At 40.8% G+C, this 19,119-nt stretch overlaps 1 protein-coding gene across 1 annotated transcript in view; it reads right to left on the bottom strand.

The window, feature by feature from the left end:
- The window catches only part of snta1 (syntrophin, alpha 1), a 149,766-nt gene that overhangs the window by 84,014 nt on the left and 46,633 nt on the right, over window positions 1-19,119 (bottom strand). Inside the window, exon 2 of the mRNA XM_034166081.1 lies at window positions 18,430-18,615. Coding sequence (XP_034021972.1) covers window positions 18,430-18,615 — 186 coding nt within the window. The remainder of the gene's footprint in view (window positions 1-18,429; window positions 18,616-19,119) is intronic.

Here is a 19,119-nt window from a genome sequence, read left to right as displayed (position 1 = left end):
GACATGCGGAGGGTGGCCTACTGACAGACACTGCAGCAACCCTATTGTTAATGTCTGGACTTATTTGCAGTACACAGCGCTCTCACATGTTTAAAGGAATTCTTGTTGAAATGGTATTTTACTAATTAGTGGATTATCACATTATCTCATTAATGGGACAGGGTATTTTGGAGAACAATACTGTTTTTCTTAATACCCCCATCACACATAGCCGGAATCACGCAGAGTGGTGTTGGACTTATGAATTGGCGCACATCCGAAAGGTGTCAGATTTCAGTTCCAAAACGTTCTGACAGCCATCTGCGGAAGTCGACATAGTTGGTCACAATCTGCCGGTAACCCCCAGTGTGACGCACATGTTCATAATTCTCTGGGTGCCATTGAGATGGGACACAAATCCGACAGTGATCCATGTGTTATCTGACGACCATCTAACTGCAATTTATATATTCCAATGGCGGCTAAACGGGATCTGAAACGATTTGAGCGCATACGAGGGAACCTCGAGATAGATCTGGCACTGTATGGCTGCTGGTATGACCAGCAGTGCCAAATACAATAATGCCCAAAAAAAGAAAGTTCCCTGGAAAGGTTCCGTCTGAGGGACTGTATGGCCCAACTGTCAGCAAACTTTGGAGCCAAGCTGTTGACTTGTCCACGTGTGCCCCGTGTGCTTAGTGGCCCAGACAGTGTTACGCACGCACGCACGCACATACACACACACACACACACACAGCTGAGTGATAAGTACAGCCCCGCATGTGTGCACAGAGCACAGGTGTGCCATGCACACAGGCGACGACGTGCCCGTGAAGAAAACAGCACTCCGGTCTGCCATGCAGTCATATGGAGATCGGGCAGTCTGTAGCTCCTTTTTTGACCGTCTGACAGCAGTCTGTGTCATCTACATATGCTCTGGATGTGATCTGACAGGTGTGAGCGAGGCAGTCTGTCTGTGCTCCAACACTGCTGGCCATGCCTCTTTTCCTCCCGACTGCATTAGTTTATGACAATATTTGCAGTGTCGGGCATACTTCCGGCAAATTTTTGCTCTGTGTGACGGAGGCTTAAGTATCAACCATATGATGAATGAATAATGTTAGTGCATAAAATCAATCAAGGGACTATGCTATTTTCTAAATTAAGCCATAACACACCCATGGCCTGCTATCGGTTTACAATATAGGTAAAACTGCCAATATGTTCATAAAAAAAGGGCAAGGATTCCTGACATTTCATTATCAAACCCTTACAACAAAGAAATGCAATTGAGGTTTGATATTTTACAGTTTAAACACAACAACTTTCCTGTAAATAAATATAACCAACAACTAACCAATAAACATGTTGCCTTTACTCAGCTTGACAGTGACTGTGTCCCACGGCTTGGCATTTGCATAAAATAGACTTCTCTATTTCGGCTCCGCCTAGCTGCAGGCGTAACAACCACTCGTCTCTTGTGGCTGTAAAACACCCACTCTGATTGAAAATGAGTGGCGCTTGAACTCAGTTTGTTTATCAGTATAATTTCCTAATCCTACATGTGGCTGCCATCAAAGCCACCGGTGCTTGTTTGTTGAAAGGAAATTACTACAAAACTGGACATGTGTGGAAACAGCCCCCCCACACACACACACACACACACACACACACACACGTCAGATGACATTTTATTCTTCAGTAAATAGATTCACAGTTTAAAACTACATTTCATTCTTATGCTTGTTGTCTTATATTAAAATGTAACATGAGAGAAAGTGACAAAATGCAAAAATGAGGGGGAAAAGTATGTCCACAAAACGTAGGTAGCTGTGCACACTTCCACTGAATAAAGGGTTTAGGAAACTAAATTGTGCTACATCAGAGGTTCTGTAACTAAACCTACGTAATCTGTATGTGTATGTGTGTGTGTGTGTGTGTGCGTGCGCACTGAGCCTGACCACCATGACCTTAATGGAAAGTACAAAGTCGCAGTGTCAAGAAATGCCTTGGCAAAAGAGACAGACGCCAACACCACTCCTCTTGCTCTCCAGTCAAGTATACAAACTAATATTAAAGGAGATCGCTGACATTTTTCAACCTTGGCTCTAGTTTTAGAAGATTTTGCATTCATTTTTTCACCCAGGACAAAAATAAATTTGACCAGTGTATGATCTGTTTAGAACACAAACACCATTGTAAGCTAACTGGTGAAGAAATGTTTTTTTTTAAGGGGCAATGAAAACCACTCAGAGTAAACTGCTTCTTGTCACCATTAACAGGCAAAAAAGTTATTAGAAGTGAAAGCTGAATAAAATGGATCCCTGCTGAAGCAAACACACATGCTTACCTGACTAAATGTAAATAAACATTATTTGTTGACCAATTCTATAGTTAGTTGCTTACTTTAGCCGGTTGGAAACTAAGCAATCAACTTATATTCACTCAGTGCACAGCAGCACATGCCAGGTGCCAAGATGCTAAAATAAGTGGCCAAGTATATAATCGAATGTCATAAAAATTGTATTCATAATTACCTCTGTAGGGATCCTGTCCATGTACCTGGACACTAACGTTTTGTTGACTCTCTAAATCAATGTGCTGATTAAATTCATTCTTGGCCCAAGTGAAAAGATGACCCCCAACATAGGTGAAGCAAATGTGAACATTCTCCTTTAAGTTACCACCCTCAATCTGTACAAAAACAGGCCGAACAGTCAAACAGCACAGTCACATTTCCTCAGACTTGGATGAGAAAGTACTGAAGTATATCTTAACACTGTTTCAGCCTAGTTACATCACATCCTACATGTTGTTTTAAATATTTCTACACGCAGCTACCACTAATAAAAAAGAAGGCAAGTTACGGTCTGACAGCACCAAAAACCTCGTCTAAAACCACTGAGACCAGCTTTCTGTCCCCCACAAGGAAAACCACTCCTCACAAGTGTGGGAACAATATTTTTTGTCCCCAACAACAACAGGTGTAATCATATGTACATAAAACTACAAAACTGTTTAGCTGTACGGGTTGTCCATAGAGAGGCGGTACACCCTATCTCAGGTGACAAAGCTGGCGGTGGTGAGGAATGCGTTTTCAGTGATTACAGAAACCCAGTTAAAATACAGATACAATACGACAGTTCAGAGGCAGGTAGTACTTTATCAAGATCATTTTTTAGGACTGTAGTCGATTTACAATACTCGATTTTTATTATACACCAGCGAAATGCTACCCTTGGTCATGAAGACAGGAAGTGCTAACACAATGTGACATTTGATCTCAATGACCTCGACCTTCAACCAAATGACTGACTGAGCTCTGGCTGTCCTTGCCAGAAACAAATTCCTTGACCTTTGCCACCTTACCAGTCTTGAAGGGCAATTTCAGGGTTAACCATCAATGACAGACCAAGTTTGGTAGAAACGTTGTGTAAAATGTAAATAAAAACAGAATACAATGATGTGCAAATCCTCTTCAACCTATATTCAATTGAATACACCACAAAGACAAGATAGTTAATGTTCAAACTGATAAACTTTATTGTTTTTGTGCAAATATTTGGTCATTCTGAAATGGATGCCTACAACATGTGTCAAAAAAGCTGGGACAGTGGTATGTTTATCACTGTGTTACATCACCTTTCCTTCTAACAACACTCAATAAATGTTTGGAAACCGAGGACACATTGTTGAAACTTTGTAGGTGGAATTCTTTCCCATTCTTACTTGATGTACAACTTCAGTTGTTCAACAGTTCGGGGTCTCCATTGTCATATTTTGCGCTTCATAATGTGCCACACATTTTCAATGGGCAACAGGTCTGGACTGCAAGCAGGCCAGTCTAGTACTCGCACTCTTTTACTACGAAGCCACTCTGTTGTAACATGTGCAGATGTGGCTTGGCATTGTCTTGCTGAAATAAGCAGGGACGTCCCTGAAAAAGATGTTGATTGGATGGCAGCATGTGTTGCTCCAAAACCTGGTGCCATCATAGACGTCTAAGTTGCCCATGCCATGGGAACTAACACACCCCCATACCATCACAGATGCTGGCTTTTGAACTTTGCGCTGGTAACAATCTGGATGGTCTTTTTTCTCTTTTTTTCCCGGAGGACACAACGTACATGATTTCCAAAAACAATCTGAAATGTGGACTCATCACACCACAGCACACTTTTCCACTTTGTGTCTGTCCATTTCAAATGAGCTCGGGCCCAGTGAAGGCGGCGGCGTTTATGGATGTTGTTGATGTATGGCTTTCACTTTGCATGGTAGAGTTTTAACTTCCACTTGTAGCGGTGAACTGTGTTAACTGACAATGGTTTTCTGAAGTGTTCCTGAGCCCACGCGGTAAGATCCTTTACACAATGATGCCGGTTTTAATGCAGTGCCATCTGAGGGATCGAAGGTCACGGGCATTCAATGTTGGCTTTCAGCCTTGCCGCTTATGTGTAGAACGTTCTCCAGATTCTCTGAATCTTCTGATTATATTATGGACTGTAGATGATGGAATCCCTAAATTCATCGCAATTAAATGTTGAGAAACGTTCTTAAACTGATGGACTGTTTTTTCATGCAGCTGTTCACAAAGTGGTGATCCTCACCCCATCTTTGATTGTGAATGGCTGAGCCTTTTGGGGATGCTCCTTTTATACCCAATCATGACACTCACGTGTTTCCAATTAGGTGTTCTTTGAGCATTCATCAACTTTCCCAGTCTTTTGTTGCCCCGTCCCAACTTTTTTGAAATGTGTTGCTGGCATCCATTTCAAAATGACCAAATATTTGCACAAAAACAATAAAGTTTGAACATTAAATATCTTGTCTATGTGATGTATTCAATTGAATTTAGGTTGAAGAGAATTTGCAAATCATTGTATTCTGTTTTTATTTACATTTTACACAACGTCCCAACTTCATTGGAATTGGGGATGTATACCTCAATTCCCTTGACCCTCGAATGACTGACCTTTGGTAAATGTGAACTCACCAGGGCAATTTAAGATCCCACCTCAAAGTGTGTGCCAAGTTGGTGGACTTCAGAGTAAAAAAATATTACATGAAGTTTTGCCACATAGAGTTTAGTGCAAATCAACCACAAACAATGAATAAAAAGACAGAAAGACAAATTTCCAAATTATTGTATGATTAGTGTTCCCTGTATTCTCAAACGTAACATTGTGCAAAATTGATTATATAAAGAAAATTCCCTGTTTATTCTGCTACTCAGCCACATGTGAATCCACAGCTCTATTATAATGGCGTGATAATAAAGTGTCGGCACAAGTGGGGAAATGTCAGGCTGACTTATGCACCTCTATTCATGACCCTCTGTGACAACACGCACGCACCCATACAAAAACACATGCAGGCAAGCTGAGATGAAATAAAGGCAGCAATGGCTTTGTGGCTTCATCTTCTGTGTTAGATTTTTTTTTTCTGAGCCTCTGAGGTGTTTCCTGTTCTTCACTTACACAGGGTGATTAATCCATCACAGTTTTGATGAAGGTGCGATAAAAACAAAGGAGACATACTATTAATTTGAATTTGGAATTCAGTAGTGGGCACATTAAGGTAAGAAAACCACAATGGGTAGGATATTATGTATATTTAATGTAGAATATTTTGGAGATTTATATATTTCATTCATTTAATGTAATAAATTTACTAAAATGTATATTTTAAGTATTTTTAAATTGTGCAATAGAGTGGATTTTCTGATGGAAAATACGCTACTTTGTCATACCGAGACTCTGTACTGTACTAAGGACGTGATGGTCTAGTGGTTAAGCGTTGGGCTTGAGACCAGAGGATCTTCAGTTCAAAGCCCTGCCAGACCAGACAATCACAAAGGATCCTTGGGCAAGGTCCATGACCCCCCAAGTTGCTTCTGATGTGTCGTGAGCACCTAAAATGAAATTCTCATTAAGGTAAAATAAATTCTGTGTTCAAACTTGTCATCTACCAAATCCAGTAAGTGTCAGTCTAAGCTTTATTAAAATAAAGTTGCTGTCCTATAATCACTGCTGATAAACAATCTCATTTTGGAACACTGTTTAGATATGCTTGACATGCAAAACATGGTTGAAGCCAAATGTACATCTGCCTTTAAATGAAGCTTTTCCACCTGTGTATACTCATGATGCTTGTGATACTAAACAAGACAGAGCTATTCCTTTACTCCATAAATCTGTAAAACTTCACCACCTCACAGGTGTACTAAATTTAACTTATTTTAACATCTAATTGTCTGCCCTTATCAGACTGGGACAATCAGTTATAGTCACACTGATGGCTTGCAATTGTGTTATTTTGCCTATGTCTATCGGCTTCCTGTCCCTTATTCCAAATTCTTAAATGAATTCAGTGATTTCATTTCTGATTTGCATACTCATGCTGATGAGATCTTAACTGTTGGTAACATTAATATCGATGTTAACGAGCTTTCGGATACCCTCAACAAAGTATTTTTGTATGTTTGGGAAATGTTTGGATTTCTCAATTTGTCCAGTGCTGTTTCAGCTATCGGTGTTACATCAATCAACCAAAAAAAGGTGGTAGAAACGGGGCAAACAATCTAACCAATGTTGTAGTTGTGCCGATACTTACAGCAAGATTAAAAGTGTTAAAGACACAGTGGCTCTATTATGTGAACAAACAATTTCAAACCTTTTCCCCAATAAAGTCACTGTCAAGGGACATTTAAGGAGCCTGACCTTACACAATAATGGCCCCAAGACATGATTTTTGCTTCTTAAAACAAAATACAGTGAAAGACATGTTTAATAACTACAGAGCTTCTTCAAATTTCAGTCATTATCAGGACAGTATTCAAACTGGCAGCAACCCATATCAATCATTCATTTTGTAGACTTGTTTGGCCAATTAAGGGTCATGGGGGGGGGGGGGGGTGGCAGGCTAGAACCTATCCCAGCAGTCACAGGGCGAGAGGCAGGGTATACCCTTGACAGGATGCCAGTCTGTCACAGGGCCACATATATACAGACAAATGGTCACACCCACTTACCTACGATCAACTTCGAGTTACCAATTCACCTAACCTAAATAAATTTTAAAGTGTGAGGAAGCCAGAACACCCAGAGGGAACCCAAGCAAACAAGTAAAATGTACAAACGCCACACAGAAAGGACAAGCCAGTATGCAATCCCAAGACCCTCTTGTTATGAGGCAACAGTGCTAATCACTAAGCCACCAATTTTTGCCATATTGCCCAATCCTAGGTCAACATACATTCTACTTTCCTAGGAGATACTATTGTCTCTTCACGTAAATATCTTGGAAAATAACATATTCAAAACCACTGGATCATTGGTTCTTCAGATTTTCTACTTACAATATTCATTTATTTTTGTCATTTTCTATACCTACTTACTCCAATTAACAGTCATGGCGGGGCTGGAGCCTAATCCAGCAGTCATAGGGGGTGAGGCAGCTTTTCCTTACCACAGTTGCCTGTGTGTTTGCTCTTGGGGTTGGTAAGGTTAGACCTTACTTGTGTGAAGCACCTTGAGGCAACTTTGTTGTGATTTGGCGCTATATAAATGAAATAAATTGAAATTGAATGAATGAATTATGTTTTTACTATAAAAGAGCCCCACTAGATTCTACAAAGTTACTAATTATAGAAATAATTCAGTTTTGATTATGCAGTAATTCCATCTACCTGTCAAAACTGTATTTCAGGACAGCTTTACTGCATTTCTGACATTTGAATTCCAGTTAACGATATATTTAACATCTTGTAGTTTAAAATATCTTAAATGTGTATTTTTAAATCCTAAATTATAATGGCTACTTGTCAAAACGTAACTGCTGACTATCAATATGTAAAACTAGTTTGACTGAAGTCGAGATATCTTGGATTGTCACTCTCTCCAATTACAAAGCATTTAAACAATTCTACAAAGAAGTTATGAAAAGCTATTCTGGCTCAAAGTTGCTTAATTTTGGGAGATCTTCGAATTTCAAATGGACTGCTGATATAAATTACAGTTCTCAAAATACAGTTTAAGAAACATCATCATCCGATACAAGCATGTGTAGGCTAACCATTGTTGGCAACACTGGTATTTGTACAGCTGCATGATATATCGATTGAACACCCCATTGCAATGTGCACATGTGCGATTGTTACATCGCAGGGACTGACAATGTGGAATAATTAAATTAAGCATGCATGTTTACATTGCCATGTGATAAGGGTAAAAATCCGCTTTCGTTTTTCATGACAAACCAACAAAAGATGTCAACGCCATTAAATTTACGTGAATAAAATGATCCTGGTAATGTGAGTGTGTGACATGCACCTTCGCCCACGCTGCGCTGTGTGCATCAGTCACGCTCTCACCTAAAAAGGGACAATTTGTCTCATTTTCGTTGGCCGAAAAAAAAAAAAAAATGCACCCAGAGCACTGCATTATAACAGAGGATGACATCTTTAAAAATGCTGTGTTTATTCACAAGCAATTTCCACAATAAGGAATTAAAGTATTTCCAATGGCATTTTCTGTGGTGATGAATCCAGCTGAAACGGCACAACAGATCAGAATAAAATACTTTATTTACAGTTTGCCGCTTTTAAATGTTCGAGCCCTCTGTTGCTACATTGATTTCCCAGGTAATTATTTATTTGTTCATGTTGTCACCAGTTTTGTAGCTTTAATACAGTCAGCGGACAGACTGTGTATAAACGTGAAAACAGCTTCTGAAAAACTGGGATGTGGAGTGTTGCTTTTCTGTAAAAGCCACATTGATAAATCCGCTGTTCACCCTGTTGATCAAAACAGAATAAAGGCATTTTTTCATAGCTGAACATGCTTTGCTTAAAGTGTGTGTCCTCGCTTCATCTGTGAGTTGATCAGCCAGTGGATTAACACACAGCAACATGGTTTTTAAAAATACATGTTTTGATTTAAATATTGCAGTAAGTCTATTTCAGGTGATCAGAGTGGATCCTTATTTTACTCAGTGTGCCACTTTGCAAAAGTTGTAGCTTCTGCTGTTACATTTGACTACCTCCTTTTGTATTGGGTCCATTACAGCGCCACATGTTTTCAATGTATCTTGAAAAATCCTGCAAGATATTCATACATACAGATACTATTAGTGTGTTGCTAAGCTCAGTATATTTATCAACAGATAATATATGATAATCATTCATCATTTATCCGTGGAGCTAAGTTCATATTCATTCCAAAATCACCGTGGTCACTTTCTGGCATTTTCACAATGTTTCTGTTGTGAGCTAATCCGCACAGGCTAGAATGCACTGGGAATTTTGTGCTGTAGTCTGACAGACTCACAGCGTGCTGGCCAATGTCTGACACTCCAAATGTACTTATGAATTATCAAACTATATTCAGGGTCTTGCTGTAGGTGATTGGTGCAAGTGGTTAGTGCACTTGGCTTCGGTGCAGAAGGTTCCGGGTTCAAGTCCCACCCCTGCCACATTTCTCCATGCAATGCGGAGTTGTGTCAGGAAGGGCATCCGACGTAAAACCTGTGTCAAAATCAACACCATACATCTGCTGTGGCGACCTTGAGTAAAATGAGGGAGCAGCCGAAGGAAAATAAAAATCAGGGTCTTGCTAATTCTGACTAGTCAAATGCATATTTAAAATATAATTAGTACATGTTTAAAAATGTTCAAACACCTTGGCATTGGCAGATCTTAGAGCTTTTTGCATTTGTTGTTGCATCAATAAAACCTTGCACGACTCCAATTGAACTCAGGTCTATCAAAAGTACCAAAAGAACAAAAAGGAAAAATCCTGCTGCAAGCACTCAGGTTTCTAATCTACTCTCTTAAAGGTTGTGAAAGTATACTCAACAAAAATATAAACGCAACACTTTTGGTTTTGCTCCCATTTTGTATGAGATGAACTCAAAGATCTAAAACTTTTTCCACATACACAATATCACCATTTCCCTCAAATATTGTTCACAAACCAGTCTAAATCTGATAGTGAGCACTTCTCCTTTGCTGTGATAATCCATCCCACCTCACAGGTGTGCCATATCAAGATGCTGATTAGACACCATGATTAGTGCACAGGTGTGCCTTAGACTGCCCACAATAAAAGGCCACTCTGAAAGGTGCAGTTTTGTTTTACTGGGGGGGATACCAGTCAGTATCTGGTGGGACCACCATTTGCCTCATGCAGTGCAACACATCTCCTTCGCATCATCCGTGAAGAGAACACCTCTCCAACGTGCCAAACACCAGCGAATGTGAGCATTTGCCCACTCAAGTCGGTCACGACGATGAACTGGAGTCAGGTCGAGACCCCGATGAGGACGACGAGCATGCAGATGAGCTTCCCTGAGACGGTTTCTGACAGTTTATGCAGAAATTCTTTGGTTATGCAAACCGATTGTTCCAGCAGCTGTCCGAGTGGCTGGTCTCAGACGATCTTGGAGGTGAACATGCTGGATGTGGAGGTCCTGGGCTGGTGTGGTTACACGTGGTCTGTGGTTGTGAGGCTGGTTGGATGTACTGCCAAATTCTCTGAAACGACTTTGGAGACGGCTTATGGTAGAGACATGAACATTCAATACACGAGCAACAGCTCTGGTTGACATTCCTGCTGTCAGCATGCCAATTGCACGCTCCCTCAAATCTTGTGACATCTGTGGCATTGTGCTGTGTGATAAAACTGCACCTTTCAGAGTGGCCTTTTATTGTGGGCAGTCTAAGGCACACCTGTGCACTAATCATGGTGTCTAATCAGCATCTTGATATGGCACACCTGTGAGGTGGGATGGATTATCTCAGCAAAGGAGAAGTGCTCACTATCACAGATTTAGACTGGTTTGTGAACAATATTTGAGGGAAATGGTGATATTGTGTATGTGGAAAAAGTTTTAGATCTTTGAGTTCATCTCATACAAAATGGGAGCAAAACCAAAAGTGTTGCGTTTATATTTTTGTTGAGTGTAGTTATCTGACAGATTCAAGTAATACAGCTCACAAATCACATTGCAGATATTTTGAAGTGAGGTAGTTCTTCCTTGATCTTGGTTGAGGCCGTCTGCAGTGAAAACTGCCTTGAGCACATCAGCGTTAGTGTTGATGCTCATGTTCAAGTAAAAACTATTATCCTGACCTTTAACTGGCAGCGCCAACAACAACTTTGCTCCCGACTGTGCTGCTGAATATCTTGATAAAACGCCAAACCCACAACACAATGTGGTACTGGCACTTTTATTTCTGCCCATAAGGGCATTTAGCGGATTTACAGTAATGCAAAAATAATCTTGAAATATTGTGAAATGCAACTGTAAACTTTATTTTCTTTATTCCTACGATGTGTTCAGATGTAAGCAATTGCAAGACAAAAATGAACGTCCCCACTGGACACGTGCACGCTCGAGCACCCTAAACCCACTCCCCCCTCAGTGATCCCCAGCAAGCGTCCAAGCCTTTCGTCTCTTCACTCCTCTATCGGGTCCTTTGGGGGAGAAGGGAAAGCCGTGAAATGATTCCTGACTTGACGGATCACTGGTTGAGCTGCCTGATATCAACACTTTTCTGCCTGACTGTGAACATGTAAGGCAGGGAGATTTGCAATGATTTCCCGCGGCTGTTGCTGTGGCTGTATCCGCACCGCCTGGCTGAAGTTACTGACGCCATCCTGCTGTGTGAGCTAACCCACAGAAATGTTGCCACATGGAAAAGTGGTGACAGCGGTTTTAATGGTCCTTTTCTAAAGTCATTTTCCCAAATGGAAAGTTCATGTCATACCTTCTGCGATGAACTGTTTAGACAATACACCATGTAAGTGCGAGTGTCATCACGAACACAGACAATTTCCAGGCAGGGTGGATTTTTATCTTACAGTACATACCGCCAGCCTGAACAACTCACGTCACTGAACACACAGGACGACTGTGGCTGGACACTGTGGGTGAGCGCTCACCCAAATCGTGGACGTTGATATGCAGATTTTTCCATTTATTTCAATTATATAACACCAAATCACAACAAAGCTGCCTCAAGGTGCTTCACACAAGTAAGGTCTAACCTTAAAGTGATTAATATTACTTTGAGCAGATGGAATCAGTTAATCAGTGAAATCACCTGGTGGAGTCACTGACTGCAAAGAAAACCTCCACCCTCTTGGCCCTTTCTGGAGAAAGTTGCCCACCCCTGCCCTAGAGCAAGCACACAGGTGACAGTGGTAAGAAAAAACTCCCTCTGATGATTTGAGGAAGAAACCTAAAGCAGACCAGACTCAAAGGGGTGACCTTCTGCTTGAGCCATGCTACCAACACAATTGACAATACAAATGTACAGGAAATTTTGGGAGTCCATGCTGGTGCACAGGACGGGAGGCCTGCAGAAGATGACACCCACTCCCACCTCTCAATGGATCAAAATAAAATAAAATAATAATAACAATAATAAAACTTTAGTGCAGTGCTGTAGCCAAGGCCCAAACCTTCAAGTCCAAGGCATAAAAAAAGAAGAAAAATGAAATGGTTCACACAAAACTAGTAGTTCACACACTTAAAGAAACAAAGAATATGGACTTTTACATCCAAAAGAAATATACAATAATAGCAGGGTACCCAGGCAAGTAAATGTAATCTTTATTTAACCAGGTTAGTCCCATTGACATCGAGAGCTCTTTTGCAAGGGAGACACGGACAATTATATATTATATTATAACCTGCATGTCTTTAAATGTGGGAGGAAACTGGAGCACCTGGAGGCAACGCACGGAAACACGGGGAGAACATGCAAACTCCACACAGAAAGGACACACGTGGGAATCGATCCCATGACATTCTGGCTGTGAGGCAACAGTGCTAACCACTAATCCATCGTGCTGCCCCAACTCTGCAGACATTTATGATTGCTTCACATCTGACAGTACAGTTGCTCGGCAACCAATGATATAACTGTCTTGGATGAAAGCCATTGATTGTATCTTTGAACTTATTTTGAATTTTGAACTTCGATCTTGACTGATCAATACATTTATCTATTTAACATAAGGAACTCATGGTTGCTAAGTATTTGGACATTGCAGACAAAAAGGAAGGAAGGAGTTTGAATTTGGGAGGTCCATACTTATTTGGACATCTCCTATCCCATCCCTGCCTCCATAATGAACTGCTAACAGACATCATTTGGATAGGCCAACATACACACACACACGAAAAAAATACATATTAAAAAAAGTGGCACATACACTTGCAAGAGTGACAAAAGATAGGTTAGCCAAGGCACTTTCCTTTGCTTAGCTTCAAGTGCACATTGAAGAACATCTCACCGCACCCCTTCAACTCATACATGCTTCAATCGCACACCTCGTCTCTGGTTGCCCTCCATCTCAGCCCCTCTCTCACTATCATCATCAGCATCCGCTCACCAACTTCCATCTTTGGTACTGTTCGTTTTGTGAACTTGATTCATGTTGAAGAGCAACATGCAGTGATGAGTTAACACTTATGAGCCCTTTCTCTAAAATCAGAAAGGTCTTGTCTCAGAGTGATGCTGAAAAACTAATTCATGCATTTATTTCCTCTAGGCTGGACTATTGTAATTCATTATTATCAGGTTGTCCTAAAAGTTCCCTAAAAAGCCTTCAGTTAATTCAAAATGCTGCAGCTAGAGTACTGACGGGGACTAGAAGGAGAGAGCATATCTCACCCATATTGGCCTCTCTTCATTGGCTTCCTGTTAATTCTAGAATAGAATTTAAAATTCTTCTTCTTACTTATAAGGTTTTGAATAATCAGGTCCCATCTTATCTTAGGGACCTCGTAGTACCATATCACCCCAATAGAGCGCTTCGCTCTCAGACTGCAGGCTTACTTGTAGTTCCGAGGGTTTGTAAGAGTAGAATGGGAGGCAGAGCCTTCAGCTTTCAGGCTCCTCTCCTGTGGAACCAGCTCCCAATTCAGATCAGGGAGACAGACACCCTCTCTACTTTTAAGATTAGGCTTAAAACTTTCCTTTTTGCTAAAGCTTATAGTTAGGGCTGGATCAGGTGACCCTGAACCATCCCTTAGTTATGCTGCTATAGACGTAGACTGCTGGGGGGTTCCCATGATGCACTGTTTCTTTCTCTTTTTGCTCTGTATGCACCACTCTGCATTTAATCATTAGTGATCGATCTCTGCTCCCCTCCACAGCATGTCTTTTTCCTGGTTCTCTCCCTCAGCCCCAACCAGTCCCAGCAGAAGACTGCCCCTCCCTGAGCCTGGTTCTGCTGGAGGTTTCTTCCTGTTAAAAGGGAGTTTTTCCTTCCCACTGTAGCCAAGTGCTTGCTCACAGGGGGTCGTTTTGACCGTTGGGGTTTTACATAATTATTGTATGGCCTTGCCTTACAATATAAAGCACCTTGGGGCAACTGTTTGTTGTGATTTGGCGCTATATAAAAAAATTGATTGATTTATAGAGATGGCTTTAACAATTCAATCAAACAACATGAAGTTCAGACATCAAGGGGTTGTAGAATCTCTGCGATGCTATCAGTTGTCAAGACTGTTCCTCATTCTCATATCTAAAGATTCCATTTCCACCTCACCATGTTGTTTCGCACCTGCCGGCAGACGACCCCTTTTCATGTAATTGTGCCGATACCGTCACTCAGAGAAATGAGAATGACTAACAGCAAGAGAAAAGGAAGCAAACACCTGCTGGCTGTACTGCAAACCTTCCTATGCACAGCCGGTTTTACCCTCAAAGTTCCCCACACTTCTGGCAAACTTTCAGAGATTCCTCCTGGTGTCAAATCTGTTTGATATAATGGAAGGATTCTTATTAGGTGCTGTGATATTAACAAATGCGAGCCTGAACAGTATCTTAAGCTGTGAATTTCTGGTTTCCGCGTCCTGACTGAGTTTAGCTAATTATTTAGCCGTTTCCAATCCAGCTGGATCAAAGTTCAGGTATAACACCTTTTTCTTTCACATCATCAAGTACGGTATGACCGTTCAGCAAAATTAAACCAAAATATTAGGGAATTGTATGAAAACACAAGATATCAAAGATGGCATTTCCATCTGTACAACTGGCAGATGCTTTTATGGTAAACAACTCACAAAACAAGGAAAACACAGTTCTATCTTGTAATAGATTACAGGAAAGTGCAGTGAATTTAAGTTCAACTGCCTGGTATCATGTCTTCCCGGAGAATACTTGGGTACTGCTACAATAACTATGTCCAAAGAACGGTTACTTAGAGAGACCGAGATCAATCAATCAATCAATCAATTTTATTTATATAGCGCCAAATCACAACAAACAGTTGCCCCAAGGCGCTTTATATTGTAAGGCAAGGCCATACAATAATTACGTAAAAACCCCAACGGTCAAAACGACCCCCTGTGAGCAAGCACTTGGCGACAGTGGAAAGGAAAAACTCCCTTTTAACAGAAAGAAACTTCCAGCAGAACCAGGCTCAGGGAGGGGCAGTCTTCTGCTGGGACTGGTTGGGGCTGAGGGAGAGAACCAGGAAAAAGACATGCTGTGGAGGGGAGCAGAGATCAATCACTAATGATTAAATGCAGAGTGGTGCATACAGAGCAAAAAGAGAAAGAAACACTCAGTGCATCATGGGAACCCCCCAGCAGTTTATGAGATGAGAATGACTACTTGAATTGTGAGGCAACTTCAATTACAACTCTACTGCCATGTGTCATTTACCTTGGCATGATCCAGCTCACCTCAACGAGGACAAGGGGACGCTCGCATATGACCTGGTTTCAACATACTGATGGTAACATTGGGCATGGACTGGTAGGCTGCCTGGAGGATGGCCAAGCGTCATCCAGGGCAGGTAATTATATTGGATGTCTATGTGCAGGTCTGTGAAATGAAAAGTGTGAAATCCAAGGAAAATTTGCAGGGAGACTGGGTAAAGTCCAGGAGCCAGGGTTTAGGGCCTGCAGGGCCCCAGAAACCACATTAATATTGTATCTAATGATACATTTTCTGCATCTCCTGGAAGAAAAAAGTCTCAAAAGAAGCGCATATTTAAATGATCCTTGATTTAACGTCTCATTTGAACTGTCAATGATCATGTTGAAATAACGGAATATGACATGGAAGTAGGACCTGGAATGATTTTCCTTTTAACTGTAAACCGAATTATGCATTCAGTCACAACAATTAAACTACATGAAATTCATGAAGACTGAAAAGACTGTTAAAGCATTTTAAAAACCACAGCTAAAGCTTATAGAATATTTTGAAAATCATGGTAAAATATCAATAACATACCTTATAGTAAAAAAAGTCATTTATATTCTTGCATAAATTCCTGTAAATCCATTCAAAGCCAGAATGTCCTTCTTCCAATGAAAAGAAAGTCTAGATTAACTAAAAAAAAAGTCACATAATCTTGTGTGAAATCCTGTTTGAACAGCACAATGTTTATTTTCCAGGGAGATAAAAATGTGTATCATGTTTCCACAAGATGCAGTTCACTTTTCACATTTCTTTTCGTCTTTCTCGCCATTTTCCCTCTGTCCGATGTCACTCTGTGACACAGATATACCGCAAAATAATTATTTTAAAAACATGACAGTTCTAAAAGTATGCAATGTACACATGCTACGTTTAGCTTGAAACGGTGTCTTGGAGGAGGCGCACAGAATCACGGCAGCAACCAATCAGTCCCGCTTTACGACAACCATCAAACACCCGCGTTTTGAGTGAAGATTTTTCTCCATGGGGTTCCGCGGGTCCGCGGCCACTGATCTGTATAACAGATATAGATCAGTGGCCGAATTTCTAAAACTTGCACGTAAAAAAGAACGCATTGCGATAAGTATTTTAAAAACTCAGTGATGATCACGATTACGGAGTACAACACTAATACCCCCCCCATGATGAAATCTGCAGATCCGGAGTTTTCACAGCCAGTTCGTCATGTTGCAGTGTGCATGGTGCAGCTTTCACAGGCAGTGGAAGCTGAATTTTCCATAATTTTCGCAGTAAAACAAAATTGCAGTCTGATCAACACCAATGCCAAGTGGTACCTGTAAACAAAAAAAAAGTGGAGGGTGTGAGGCAACAAGTGCCTATAGTAACTAGTAACTAAGATTGAGGTTCAGATGGCATGAGTGAGTCAGTCCTACAGATCATTGTGCAAACCGGATGAGAGCCCTCAACGTCTTCTGCATGGGACAACAGGCCATTAGAGGTTACTCCTCCAGGTCAGGCTGGTGGGTGGAATGGGTGAGACAATGTGAATGAGGTGTCTTGTTCAAGGACACAGACAGCTAGCCTAAAGTGGACACTAGCAATCAAAGCCCAATCAAGAGGTTGATAGCCCAACTCCTATATCAACCATGTTCAGATAGGGCCTATCTGACTTCCCTACAAAACTGCATGATTTGGAGATAACTATTTGTTTAAAGACATTTAGATGACATGTCGGTATCTTAAAGAGTTGGATGTAGATGTAGCAAATAGTCAATGTGGACCATTTGACTCTGAATTGATGGATTGGCCAGCAACCTTTAAGGAGCTCAAACATTTGACAGTTTGAGCTGAAGATGAAGAGTCTTCATCATTTTTTTTTATCTTTACCTGCTCTACCAATAATGAAAATGTAGGTTAGAGGTCCCTGTAGACTGAGATTGGGAGCAACAGTTTCACAATTCAATTTTCAGGACACTGAAAAATCACCTATAGACAAATTACTCAAATCTATTGATTGCTACTGATATGTGCAGTTAAGAGAATGGACAGGAGGATTTCAATCTATTGTTTCCATCTCTCTATCTATGTGGGGCTTGGATATGTAGCCAAAGACAGGGGAAGTTATATATTTTACTTTGAAATGTGAGAATGTTGCCAATACAGAATCAAATTTTATTTGCAAACCATAAAAGAGTTTGAAACTTCACCTTGTGTGTGTTTCAGCGGACACTTTTTAGAGGCTGAGCACCTCAGAAACCTGGAAAGCTTTCTCACATCACCACTCAAACACCCACTCATTGTGAGGATCATTTTGCAAAGGAAATATTGCACCAAAACATGAGAAAAGGTGCTAGAATCAACTGTGTGTGTTTGTGTTGGAGTGAACAGATCAAAAATAGTTTGCTTCAGTTGGCTTAGAAATGTCATACAAGGTTGAGTTCACCATGATTATGTTCTCCATCATGACCAGGTACATCTGATTATAACTAAATTCTATCAAACTTTAAATAGTTCTTTACTGTTTGAGACACAGGACCAACATTACTTCTGCTCATGATATAACCAGGATAACAGGAGGGGACATCAAATGATCACAATGTGGATAATTTATTTATCTTCATCTGGTGGACAGTTTGAATACGTCACACTAATCAACCTACTGCACGTTCCAAATGCGGCCAGACAAAAGAATCTTTGAGGAAGAGTGAATTTGATGAGTGAGGTCGAGTGTCTGTTTCTTGGTTTCTAAATGAAAAATCTCTTACCCTCAAGAATGACTTCCTTGCCTGTCTTCTTCAAGGCTTGCACCGCCTCATCGTGTGTGGCCTCTCGTAGGTCGTAGCCATTGACAGATAATATGGCATCACCAACATATAGAGCCTCAGTCTGATCAGCAGCCAGTCCCTTAAAGATCTTTGATATGAGGATGGGCATTTTGTTCTCCTTTCCACCTGGATAACAAAAAGAAAAACAAATGTTTACTCTATTTTATGTTTAAGAAAATATTTTCTCATAGGCTAAGACAATATGTTGGTTCCCTCAGTCTAAGACGCTTGATAGCCACGAGCTATATATACTCAACAAAAATATAAACGCAACACTTTTGGTTTTGCTACCATTTTGTATGAGATGAACTCAAAGATCTAAAACTTTTTCCACATACACAATATCACCATTTCCCTCAAATATTGTTCACAAACCAGTCTAAATCTGTGATAGTGAGCACTTCTCCTTTGCTGAGATAATCCATCCCACCTCACAGGTGTGCCATACCAAGATGCTGATTAGACACCATGATTAGTGCACAGGTGTGCCTTAGACTGTCCACAATAAAAGGCCACTCTGAAAGGTACAGTTTTGTTTTATTGGGGAGGGGGATACCAGTCAGTATCTGGTGTGACCACCATTTGCCTCATGCAGTGCAACACATCTCCTTCACATAGAGTTGATCAGGT

This window comes from Thalassophryne amazonica, chromosome 3 (genome assembly GCF_902500255.1).
Source record: "Thalassophryne amazonica chromosome 3, fThaAma1.1, whole genome shotgun sequence".
Classification (NCBI taxonomy): Eukaryota; Metazoa; Chordata; class Actinopteri; order Batrachoidiformes; family Batrachoididae; genus Thalassophryne; species Thalassophryne amazonica.
The sequence above is the reverse complement of the archived record's forward strand: the minus strand, read 5'-3'. Positions and strand labels throughout refer to the sequence as shown.